Genomic DNA, 12200 nt, shown 5'->3' with positions numbered 1-12200 from the left:
CAAAGGGCAATGCAGAGCAGTCTTGTTAGAAAGCAATGCCATCGCATCAGCGCTGCAAAGCCTTTGAGCAGAGCAGAGGACACTGTGGCAGAGAGGCCGTGTCAGTGGCTGCTCCTCAGGGAGCTCACTGCTTGGTCAATGCTTTTGTCCTCTCTTTAAAAGCCCCTTAAACCCTCAGGTTGTGTTTCCTTTGACACAGGAAGGCCCAGCTCTTTTGGTGAGGGCACCACATGAAGGCCAGGCAAGGCTTAAGGTGGCTTAAGGGTACTGACACCCAGTACTATACCCCCTCGTGCCCTCCCTGTCTATACCATGCAGACGAGATGGAGTTTCCCCCTTCCTTACACAAACTTGGGATCTCTTTTCAGCCATTGCTCTTTTTTTGTATTGATTTTTAAAAGGAGGCACTGCAGCTTTAAAGAGCTTCCCAGACTTGCCTTTGTGACCGGAGGAGAGGGTGGGGTGGTGGCGGAGGTGGGGACCCAGAAGAATGAAATAAAGAGAAGTACAACAAAAAGAAGTTAAAAGTGTGAGTGACAAGTTTTCGGCAACAGGCTTCAGCCCCTGTGGGGTCGTTTGGGCGAAGAATGGCTACAAATGAACAAATGAGCTGGATTTTCATGCTTGGTGGACGGTGAATGAATAAGCATCTTTTAAAACCCTATCAGGAACTCTTTGGATTGTCATTATGGCTGGGAGGAGGGGGGGAAAGGCAGACTTTTGAAGGCTGATCATGTGAAAGAATCCCAATTCTTCGCCTTTTTCTCTGCCGGCAAGCACGGCTACACTGAAACGTGAGGATAGTGCAGCCGCAGCCAAGCATCCTGCCATAGCCCAGCACAGAAGCACTTCTGGGGGACACTGGTGTGCCTCCATGCACTTTGGAAGAGGTGAGAGGGTCTGCTTTGCTTGCAGAAGCCCCCGCTGGTTCCCAGTGTCCTGGAGAGGACAGGCAGTGGTTTGCAACCTCCTCCTCCAAGAAACCTGACTGCAGTGTCAGCGGCAAACAATGTGAGAGGGCAGGAAGCAACTCACTTAAAGCCGTATTTAGAGCACAGAGTGGAGGCCTAAGGTCAAAGGAATTGCCCCGGGATTATGGGAATCACCTTCATTTTCTTGCCAGCCTTCAGACACGAGGGAGCCGACCAGGAGCAAGGAGGAGGGGGATGAGTCTGTTGCTGAGGGAAGGACCTGGGTGTTTCCCCTTCCCTGGCCCTGACAATGAGCCTGGCCTCTCTGAACCATGCAAATAATTTACAGCCTGCGTTTTCAGCTGTTTGTTATCCTCAATCCCCCATTTTAACCTAGACTAGAACAGAGCATTGATGAGACAGTTGCAGGAGGTTTCACAGACAGAATTTGCTGAATACCTGCAAAGCCAGAGTTCAGCAGCCACAGAGGAGAGAGAAGATTCAGAGGGAGACAGGTATAAAGTCTCCTTATTTCTGCAATAAATGATAATACCGTGTATTCAAAAGCTCATAGAATTGTAGAATTGTTAAGGTTGGAAAAGACCTTTAAAATCATCAAGTCCAACTGATATTTAGACTTTCTTGTCTAAACAAAATGGGACCTAAAACTGAATATTGAGGGCATGAAAATATGAGGTTGTAGTGAAGCATTCTCCCCTGGCTGCAAAAATAGAAGTTGAGTTCACCTGGCAACCAAACCTGGCAGGGCCCAGGTTAAGTTGGTTTTCATCCTGTTGCCTGTAAGTCTGTGAGGGCACAAGCCTGTGCCTCTGAAATGGTCGTGGTCCCAGCAGCCACCTGTTTCTCCCACATCAAAAAGTCCGGAGGCCATTACAGCAGCCGTGGTTATAAAAGCCGGGCACTGGCGCTGGGACTGCCCCATCAAGAGAAATGAGACCATCATGCACTAAACATAGAGAAAAGATAAATGGAAAAGGAGTCTTTCAGTCTTCATTATCAAGTTTCCATGGGTTTGCCAAAACCATAGCAACCAGTTCAAGCAATGATTAACCTAATAATGTGGAGGCAAAGAAAAAAACCGCATTCAAGCCCCTAAAGAAGAAGTCACTAGTTCTCTAGAGGTAGTAAATTCGTCCACCACCACCCCCCCCCCATCCACCCCCAACCTATAGCCCCACGGCTGGAAGACCAGACACATCCTAAGTCTCCAGAAAAAAAGAATCAGCAGCACAGTAAAACCCACTAAAGTGACCACTCTCAGAAAATATAGCAGTATAGACATCTTTGTGAACTTTTGTAATACTTGCTCTTCACTGGAGGACTGTCGTGCTCTTCTTGCTCCTTTTCTTGCCCATGTCCACCCTGAGCTCTCTTTTGCCATTTTTCACAAAAATTATACTTTTGCAGATAAGTGAGTGTGTTGCGATCCTCCTCAGTCCCACAGTACATGCACATAGCAAGGACAATATGATACCTCCTGTAGGGAGATATCAGAGTGGAGCTGCCCTAGCAGGGAAAAAACATTAAATGATTTTATCACCCAAATAATGACGGTGTTTCGCCTGTGGCCACACACAGAGGCCTTGGAGCACTTTGCAGACTGTTAGAGTACGAAAACAATACACAATTCAGCCAGAAAGGGGGGGGTGGGGGGGGGGGGTGGGGAGAAGGGGCAGGAACACTATTAGGTCTTTCATTCTGCCTATCTGATCTACGACACAGATAGGTCACGTTCGGGACTATAAGAGTACACACAGAGATAGGCACACACGGCCTTTTCCTAGTCCTCAGCCTTGCCCTGTGGCCTGTGTTTCTCCAGCAATGTGGGTATTTCTTCTCAAGCAGTGAATAGGCAAAAGAGGGGCACTCTGCATAGATGGGCAGGTCCCAGAAGGCAGCAGAAAGCGCAGATCTCCAAAAAAGCTCAAGTAGTAAGTGAGATCTGTTCACCTGGTCTGTCAACACTAGCACAGTGATGCCCTTGCTCCCTTCTCACAGGTGTGTGGGACACCTGGAGCTCCTCTCCGTAGGAGTTTGTTGACCGAGGCTGGATCAAGTGCACAAGTAGAGGTCACTGCTTCTCCAAAATCCACCAAGCCCCATGTGTTTTCTGATCTGCAAAATGTCTGTCTGGTTAACACCGGGGCCATGCCGGCCTCTCCCTTCACCGCAGGACTGGGTGATGTCCCCAAACAGCCCACCTGACAGCACGCCAGCAGCTCCCGGGAGAGACGCACGGGGAGCGGCTCTGTATCACCCCGTGTCGGCTCGGGCAGACCCCGAAGGCTGAGCCCCGTCGAGGGGACAACCGCGCCGTGCCCCCGGCCCGCCTTCAGCACCATGGCCAGAGCCCGCGGCGCCGGTGCGGGACGGGGCGCCGGGGCTGCTCCGCGCACCCACCACCACCACCCAGCCCTCCCTACAACGCTGGGTCTGCCCCACGCCAGCGCGCCCCATGGCCCTTGGGGAGCGGGAGCAGCGCGCAGGAAGGGCAAGGGGGGGAGGAAGGAGCTCCCCGCGGTTGCCCCCCCATCGGGAGGGGGGGTGGCAAAGCGGCGAGACAAGACCGCCGGGATGCCGTACCCGGTCAGGTTCCACTCTCGCCTCTTTTGTTGCGGTGCGGGAGGGGGAGGTTGTTGGGGGGGGGGGGGGGGGTAGTGTGTTTGTGCATCTTTGTTTCCAGTAACCAAATTTCTTTTGTTCTACAAATTGCCTCAATAGCGTCTCTTTGCCGCGGGCAAACGGGCTCAGCTGAGAACAATTAGCATCACAATGGGCTTTTGGCCTCGCGGGCCGCTTTGTCTAGCGGCGGCCGCCCCGCCGGGGCAGCGCGGAGCGGGGAGGCGGCCCGGCCGTAAATCTACCAGCTACAAATTGAGTCCCGGCAGGAGAGGGCCGGGAAGGGCTTACGGAATTCATGCGGGTTCTCTTCTCACCGTGTCAGGGGAGGTAACGCCCTTCCCATCTCCTGCGCTTTTAGCTGGCCTGACTCTCCCCCGCCTCCCCGCTCCAGCCCCCGCTCACGCCTTCAGGTTCCGACTGATACTCCCGGTCCCGCGCCTGCCCCGGCTAAATTCACCCCTGGGGACGATGGGGTCGGCCTGAGGCGACGCTGCCCCGGGCACCCGCACCGCTCCAGATGCTGAAGCGCTGTGCCCCAGTGACGTCTTCAAAACAGCCGGGCACACCTCACCTGGAGACGGTGGAACGGGATCGGCCGCAGCTCTGCGGGAAAAGGCACCTGCAGAGAGAGGCCGGTTTTAAATCCGAACGTGGGCTTCGATGGGCACACGCCGGCGTGCGCACAGGCGCGGGACCCCGCTGCGCCGCTCGTCTCCCGCAAGGGAGCGACCCCGCACCGGGCACACCGCCCGGGATCCCGAGGAAGCCCCCGCGGGGCGGGCGCTGCCCTCCCCGGCATTGGTGCGCGCGATTTTGAAACTCCCGGAGAGCGCTCGTCGATAAAAACACGGCGTTGCACAGGTCTGGCCGCGACACGCTTTATTTTCCTCTTCTTCTTCAGAAAACCCAAAATACAGCTGCGGGTACAGACAGCTGGACCACCGCTGCTAAAAATACTCTTATATACAAAATACATATTTGTTACAAAATATAATCAATAAATACCGATAGCGACAAATTAATATAATTTACCGTTAACGAGTACAAAACCGTGATTTGTTTTTGTCCGCCCGCTCCCGCTGCGCTTTCCAGCCGAGCGGGACGGGACGGGGCGTGGGGGAGCGGGGCTCCCACCGCCCCCCGGGGCGCAGCACCGGGAGTCCCCGCTCCGCCCCGCCGGCTCTTTGAAGGCCGCAAGCGGGGGGACATTGGCCGGGCGGCGGGCTCAGAGGAAGGCGGGGAAGGCGGCGGGGCCGCGGCGCAGAGCGGCGGGCGGCGGGGCCGCAGGGCAGGGCGAGTCCCAGGGCCCCGGGGAGGCGGTGGCAGGGGGTGGCGGCGGCGCGGGGGGCTCGGGCAGGTTCTGCTCGGCCAGGCGGAGGCTCTGTGTAAGCGCCCAAATGTAGTTGTGGGCGAAGCGGAGCGTCTCGATCTTGGTGAGCTTGGCGTCGTCGGGAAAGGTGGGCAGGACGCTGCGGAGCGCGTCCAGGGCGGAGTTGAGGTGATGCATGCGGTTTCTCTCCCGGTCGTTTGCCTTCATGCGCCGGCTCCTCTTCTGCTTGCTGAGCAAGCCCTCGTTGCGCGCCTTGCCACGGCCCCGCCGCGTCTTCCCCTTCCTGCGGGCCGCCGTCTCCCGCGGGGCCAGGGCGGTGCGAGCCGGTGAAGCGCCCCGGCTGCCCGCGGAGCCCCCGCCGGCCGCCGAGGAGGGGTCCTCGGCGCCACCGAAATACGGCTGCCCTTCGTCCGGCGAGCGGTCGCTCTGCGGGGCCATCCTGAGAAGCCAAATCCGCGTTGGCCGGCCCGGGAGAGCCCTCTCCCCCGTGGCTGTGTCTGCTGAGCCCAGCCGAGGCTGCAGGGCAGAAGAGCGGCTCTGGCTGCGCGCCCCGCGCAGCTCCCCCCTCCCCGCAGTCTCTCGAGTGCGGGCAGAAGTTGTGCCGCCGGCACACGACTGCCGTTAAGCCCCTATATATAGGGCCGGCAGACAATGGGGATTTCCCGGCCGGGTGGCGTGTGCGCCCCCCCGCACGCACCCACCCCTTGGCACGCTTTTATCTTATCAGCCCGACGGGAGCGTGCCGGGCCCGGCACCGCCCTCTGCCCCGGCCCCGCCACGCGAGACCCCGCTGGCTTCCACGCACCGTCGTGCCGCGCCGGGACCCCCCGCCCCCGCCCGCCCCTCTCCCCCGGCCCGGCCCCGCCCGCCAGCCCTTCCCTGGACGGGACCCCGGGGCCGAGCCGCCGACCCCGGGCGGGGGGGCTGCACCACGGCCGGGGAGGCCGCACTTTCCGGGGCTCTGTTGGGGTGCAGTGGGGGTCGGAGCGGGGTACAGAGCCCCAGCGATGACAGGAGGCTCCCCAGCACTCGGCTGCGTAGCGCAGGGAAGCGCCGGGCCCCGGAATAGCCGGGCACGCACCGCCGCACCAGGCGGTGTCTCCCCCGGTGCCAGACGTGAAGGTCCAGATGGCACCATTCCAGCTCCGTTCCCCTCGGCACAGCTACAACCACTTCCCGCTGCTCTGGCGCCGCAGGGCACTCTCGGGACATCCCCTCCGATGCCGGAGGGGAACCCCGCCGCTTCTCGTCACCCTTCTCCTCTCCCCTGCAGCGCCGGGAACATCCTCGCGCATCGACCGGCGGAGCTGTGGGCGCTGCGCTGCGGGCGGCGAGCGCCAGCACCGGAGGGGACGGGACGCCGTTCTCCAGCCCTCACCCGCGTCGTGACTTTCCTCCCACAAGGGAAATAGGGGCTGGATCCCGCGGGGGAAGGGCCCTCCCAAGGGCCGAGGCCACCCCAGCCCCGTCGGCCCGGCTCTGGGCCCGGGGACAGCCGCGCTGCTGCCGGAACTCAGTGCGCAAAACGTGCCGGGGACTTTTGCGCACTGGCTTCGGCGGGCGGCGGGGAGCGGCCCGGGCCCGGGGCACCTTTCTCCGGCGGAGGACGAGGGATCGAGGGCAATGGGGCCGGGGTCCCCCTGCACGACACGATGCCCCCGGGGGTGCGGGCAGGGCCTCCGGGACGGCGCAGCCCCTGCGGGGCGGGAGTCCCCCCTCTCCTTCACCAAAGCGGCGCGGCGGATCCCGGTCCGGGATGCCTGTGCCGGGAGCAGCCGGAGCGGCCCCGTTGGGCCGCGGCGAGGCGGGGGGCAGCTCCCCCTGCCCGGCCTGGTCCCTGGCCCCGCGGGGTGGCCTTGGCCGGCGCGATGCGCGGCGGTGTGGGGCTGTGCGCTCTGCCTCTCCAGGAGCGCGGTACGGCGGGCGGACAGCCCCGTGGGGAGGGCGGGGGAGCGTGCCGAAGGGGGCCGTCCATCGCGGCGGCTCGGGCGCCCCTTCTCGAGGGGCGGCTTGGAGGGCAGCGGAGGATGAATAGGAAGGGCCCGGCGGGGTTGGGGGGTTTTTTTTGTGCCTCTGCAATTGGATGACAAAAAAATCTGGCGAGCGAGTTTCCAAGCCTCAGACTGCCCACTTCAAACGTCCTTCAAACAAAAGCTGAAGAGGAAAAGAAAGCCCCACCTGGTACCGCTGTTTGCTAAAATAATAATAAATAGATTTCGTTTAATAAATAATTACAAGAGATTGTAAAGTGGAGTGCTTTGGGAAGCATTAATCATGGGGCTAGGGGCAGACATCACCTGCTGGCAAACAAGACAACTTTATTGTTAAATCACCTTCCCACTGCCACTTTCCGATAACTCTCTCCCGTCGCCACAAAGCCCGGCCGGGGATGTTTACTCATAGTTAGCATAACAAGCACCATATTACCACGAACGTGATAAAAACCTGCGGGGGCACTGCTGCGGGCTCCTGCTCACACCTGGCCGGGCCGCCCGGTGCGGAGCTGGCACCCAACGGCCCTTCCTGGAGGGGCCCTGCTGCCGTTTACATTGGCCTGGTTTATGCTGCTTTATAACAGGTTTACTGCAATCCCTATCTCCCGGCCCTATTTGTCTTATTTTATTGAAAACATATGGTAACCAGAGCGGCCCCGGCGCATCCCTCGCCTGCCAGGCGTCGGGAACGTTTGGCGAGCCGGGGCTCGGCAGCAGTCCGCCTGCCCGCCGGGGGCTGTTTGCTCGGGAGAGGGGAGGGCAGATAAGGCTGGGCCCGCTCTCCGTCCTGGGGGTGATCTCAGGGTCCGGGGCAGCCGGCCGCTCCGTGCCCTCCACCCAGCCCGGGGCCACCGGTGCGCGCCGGCGGGGCCGGTGATGAGGCGGTGGCAGCGGCGGGCGCACGGCGGAGGCACCTGCCCCGGCGGCCTCCCCGTCCTCCCCCCGCTCCCCCCGGCCGGGCTGCTCAGGAGGTACCGTGATTTGCGGTGCCATATGTCGGGCGGGTCGGCGGAGCAGCTGCTGCCCCGGCCCTACCTACCCGGCGCATAATACCTGGGAGCCGCAGCCCCGCGTCCCCCTTTGAGAGGGCAGCGCGGCGGGGCCGGGCCCGCGCCGCTGTTTTGTGACTTTATTGTGGCGCCCAACAGATGCACGCCGGCCCCTCCTGCCCCTCGCCCCGGTGCGAGCGCGCTGCTCGGGACACAAGGAGCACAGATGCCAGGCGCAAGGTGCACCAGATGCCCCCCTTTGTGAATTCAAACAATATTTCTCCCTTCCTCCCCCCCTTCCTCCTTTTCCTACAAGAGTGAGAGAAGAAGAGGCGCAAAAAGAAATATATATATAAAAAATAAACTGGAGAGGAAAGGCGAGCCCCGGCAAGAGGCGTCTGGAGCGCGTCCCCGGAGCCGCCCGACGGAGCGCACGGGCGGGCGCAGCGGCGCGGCCCCGGGGAGGGAGTCGGCCACGGGCAGGGACCAGGAATGCTCGCCGGGATGGAAGGAGCCGCCTCGGGAAGTCCTTCATTACCTGGTGAGCGCTGAGCTGGGCACAACAGAGCACGGTCTGTCCGTTTAATGGGCAGCTGAGGGGTGGAAGTTCCAGAGCGAGCCAGTGTGACCAGTCCTCAGCACTTGTTACATTATCATGCATCCAAATGCCCCTTGGGGCCACGAAAATGCCCCAAGAGCTGGAGAACCTCTGCTGTGAGACAATCTGAGAGACCTGGGGGTGTTCAGCCTGGAGAAGGGAAGGCTCTACGGAGACAATATGTTAAGAGCCCATTCTAGTGCCTAAAGGGGCTCCAAGAAAGCTGGAGCGGCCCAGGCACAGGTTGCCCAGAGAAGTTGTGGCTGTCCCATCCCTGAAATCATGCAGGGCCAAGTTGGACAGGGCTTGGAGCAACCTGGTCTACTGGATGGCATCCCTGCCCATGGCAGTGGGGAGTGGAACTAGATGATCTTTAATATTCCTTCCATCAAAACCATTCTATAATTCTGTGCAAGGAGAAATAAGCCCTGGGATAAGGAATGCTGTCACTTCACCAGAAGAGAAGCCCTGATAGAAAGCCCAAGAGTTTTCAGTGTGCCATCCCACTCTACAATAAACCTCTCTCCATACTTATGTGCCCTTAAAACAGCCTGAAAGGAGATGCCTTCATAAGGCTGCAAGAGCAGACAGCTGTTCTGAGACATTCTGGGTCAGAATGCAACGATCTTTAGCATAGAAAAAACCTGAATTATCTCTGGATAGGAGAGAGGAAGGGAAAAGAAATACCGTGGAGAGAAAAGGCAGGGAACCAATGCCAAGTACAAAAGGGTCAGTTAGGTTCTGGTCTGTGATGCCTACAGGTGAGTCCCGTGAAACCTGTTATCTTAAAATATTTACTCAACCATCCAAGCATCTACCCAGGTAGAGAAGGATGCTCCTCACTTCTCTGGGAGCCAGTCTCTGCCAGGCTTGCTCACCTCCCCATTGTGGGCAAGTGGCTCCTTGCCCAAGCCTGTCTCACCTGCCAGAAAAAAGGGTTTCTTCTCCACCCTGATGATAGCCTGAGCAGGCAGGGTGGGTTACACATCTCCCTCACTTAAGTGTTCCAAGTTCTTTAAACTTCAAACCAAGTTTGTGGTGAGATCTGGCAGAATCCAACACCAGCAGCAGCAGCACTCAGACTTCACCAGCTGGCAGTGGTCTATTTACCAGCTACCAGTTGGACAACACAGGCTTGAGGCTTCAGTATATGCTTTCATCAACTCTCCTTTGGCCATCAGTGAATAATTACAGACCATGGGTATGTTGAGCTCAAACTGCCACCTTCCTGACCAGCCCTTCATTCCCATAAGGATGAAAACATAACTTCTAGCATTTTGATGCATGGTGGGGTTATAAGCGCAGCAGACTGGTCATATGGGCTCTCTGAAACTCCTCACTCTGCAGCTGCCCATCAAACAGACAGATGGTGCTTCCTGACCTCCAAAAATAAATAAAGATGTGCTTTCCTCTCTTGATTTAGAGGCTCCACCTGTCAGACTTTGAACATAGCAGAATGCACCAGAGCTGGCTTTAGAGAAGCAAACAAGTTGCTAAAAGCCAGGAGTTTGGAAAGAAATACTCTGTCCAATCTGGAAAAAAGGGCAGAGGTGCCCTGATGGACTCACACATCACTCACCCCTCTACAGAGCTTCATCGAAGCCCTCAACATGAGGCAGAGCAAGATGGGGGGGCTTTAACCCTTTCTTTGCCAACTGAATTTGGTGCCAGGCCGCTGCCACCACAGAGAGATGTGCCCAGTGTGCTGCAGGGGTCACTGCTTAAGCCAAACCCCTGCTGCCAGGAGGGATGTGACTCAAAGTTGTGGTGTGGATATTTTCCCACTGGCCTCACGTACTTACTGGTAACCCCATCGCCATTCTCAGCTGTGCCAGCCACATCTTGTAGCCTACAGTGCTGTGATGACTGGCCCACAGGGCTGAATGTCCTTGCAGCCCCCACACCAATCCCAGCAACACCCACGCTCCCGGTGCATGACCCCATCCTCTCCCTGACCAGCCCTGTGCCAGCCTGGTCTTTTCCCATCTGCTCCCTTCTTTCAGTCTCAGGAAGCATCATCCCTTCCTCTGCTCCAGCTTTGCTCCCTTCCCCACATCTTTACTCCCCTGTTCTGGTACATCTTGCCCTGGTGTCCCTGTCAGGCAGCCATGGTGCTCCATCGCAGCTTTCCCCAGACATGCCTGCCCATCTGCACACTCCCTGTGCTGGTACCCCTCTCCCAACCCTTCATCCAGCACTGGGCTGCCTCTACCAAATCCCTAACCTTTGAATTGGAGCCTTCTCGTGCCCTGCGCTTCTGCAGTGCTGAGAAGACAATTTTAGATCCAGATGGGACCATTTCCTTCCCAAGTCCAGGTGTATAAATGAACCTGGGGAGCCCATAAGTAGCAGAACCCCTCCTGCTAGCTCATGCCAGGACCTCTGCAAAGGTGAGCACCCAGCCTGACTCCTGGATCTCAGTAAGAAATTATGTATTTGCAACAAAAATTAAAAAGAAAAGATCCGTGTATTTTCACACAAAACACTGCAGTTGTAAACCAGTATTTTAGCTGCAGCCCAGCTCTGCAAGACAAGTTACCACCAGCCAGTGTGTGTGATTTTGGTGAGCCACAATCTAAACTCATGCCAATAGGTTGCAGCAGGAGAAAGGCAATGATCTCAAGGCAGGTAACAGCAGGGAAACCTCGAAGCACTCGCCACCTGCGTGCGGCCAGAGCACTGTCACCATCTGCCCCAGCTGCAGGGAGGGGAGCGCAGGACCAGCCCTTCCCGCGCAGCTGGGCTTGAGCACGAGCTGGGGGGGATGCTCCAGCCCTTGTCCTCAGGGGTCCCAGCAGCTTCCTGGGTTTTATCAGCAGCCTCATAATTTTCCTTCATTGTCAGGCGCCCAGCCCCAGCTACCCCCCGCAGCTCCCGGGTACCGGTGTTTCTCGGGGTCTCTGGCTCCAGCAAAGCCCCCGTGCTCAGGGACACATTATCTGACATCCCCTCATCATCTGACATCCCCTCTCTCCGGGGGCTACACCTCCCTCCCCCAGCTCTTCACTGCAATCCCCACCATTTTCCACCATCATTTAAGTTTCTGAAGTAATTTCTTTTTTCTTTTTTTGTCCTTTTTTTTTTTTTTTTTAAGCAAACCATCTACCATATGTTCTCCCCTGAAAGGGGCAATTGTTAACAGATCATTAAAACACCGTGGCGAGTGCTCTGAGATTCCTTCCCTCAGTCTTACGCATTATCCCGTCTCTGTCACCCTTTCAATGCGGCTTTGAGGGCTCTGCTTTTCTAACTTCCTTCTCGGGGGGGGAAAAAAAAAAAGAAGAGAGAAAGAGCCACTAAAATGACCCTCTTCACAGCTCTCCTTGCTTTTCAATGTCTTTTGCGACACCCAACAATAATTGGGGTGGGGGGCTGGCGTGCCGCTGCTGCTGTCACCAGGCTGGGGGTGGCAGGGCCACATCCTGCCCTGTTCACAAGGTGCCAGGGTTGGGATAGCAGGATGAGGGATAACAGGGGTGCTACAGGTACCCCGTGGGTGCTGACAACCTCTCCTTCCACTGCTGGGCAAGGGGACTGCTTGTCATGGGAGGCTCAAACAGCACATCCCACCCAGCCTGGTGCTGTCCCTGTGCCTGGGGTGGGGGCTGTGGAATGACCCCGTGACACACACGTGTACTGGGCTAAGACAGGCAGTATTCCTTAGACAGCTCATTCCCTCAGGTGCATTGGATGCTTTCAGCAGCACAAATACATTTCATATGGAAATAAGCTAAC

At 57.9% G+C, this 12200-nt stretch overlaps 1 protein-coding gene across 1 annotated transcript; it reads right to left on the bottom strand.

Annotated features, from left to right (window-relative positions):
• Window positions 1–4779: 4779 nt before the first annotated feature.
• NEUROG3 (neurogenin 3) lies at window positions 4780–5322 on the bottom strand. Its single transcript, XM_032117171.1, has one exon. The coding sequence runs from the start codon at window positions 5320–5322 to the stop codon at window positions 4780–4782; it is 543 nt and encodes a 180-aa protein (XP_031973062.1).
• Window positions 5323–12200: the final 6878 nt, after the last annotated feature.

Source organism: Corvus moneduloides, chromosome 8, assembly GCF_009650955.1.
Source record: "Corvus moneduloides isolate bCorMon1 chromosome 8, bCorMon1.pri, whole genome shotgun sequence".
Taxonomy (NCBI): Eukaryota; Metazoa; Chordata; class Aves; order Passeriformes; family Corvidae; genus Corvus; species Corvus moneduloides.
Note: the sequence above shows the minus strand (reverse complement) of the source record. Positions and strands in the feature narration are given on the sequence as shown.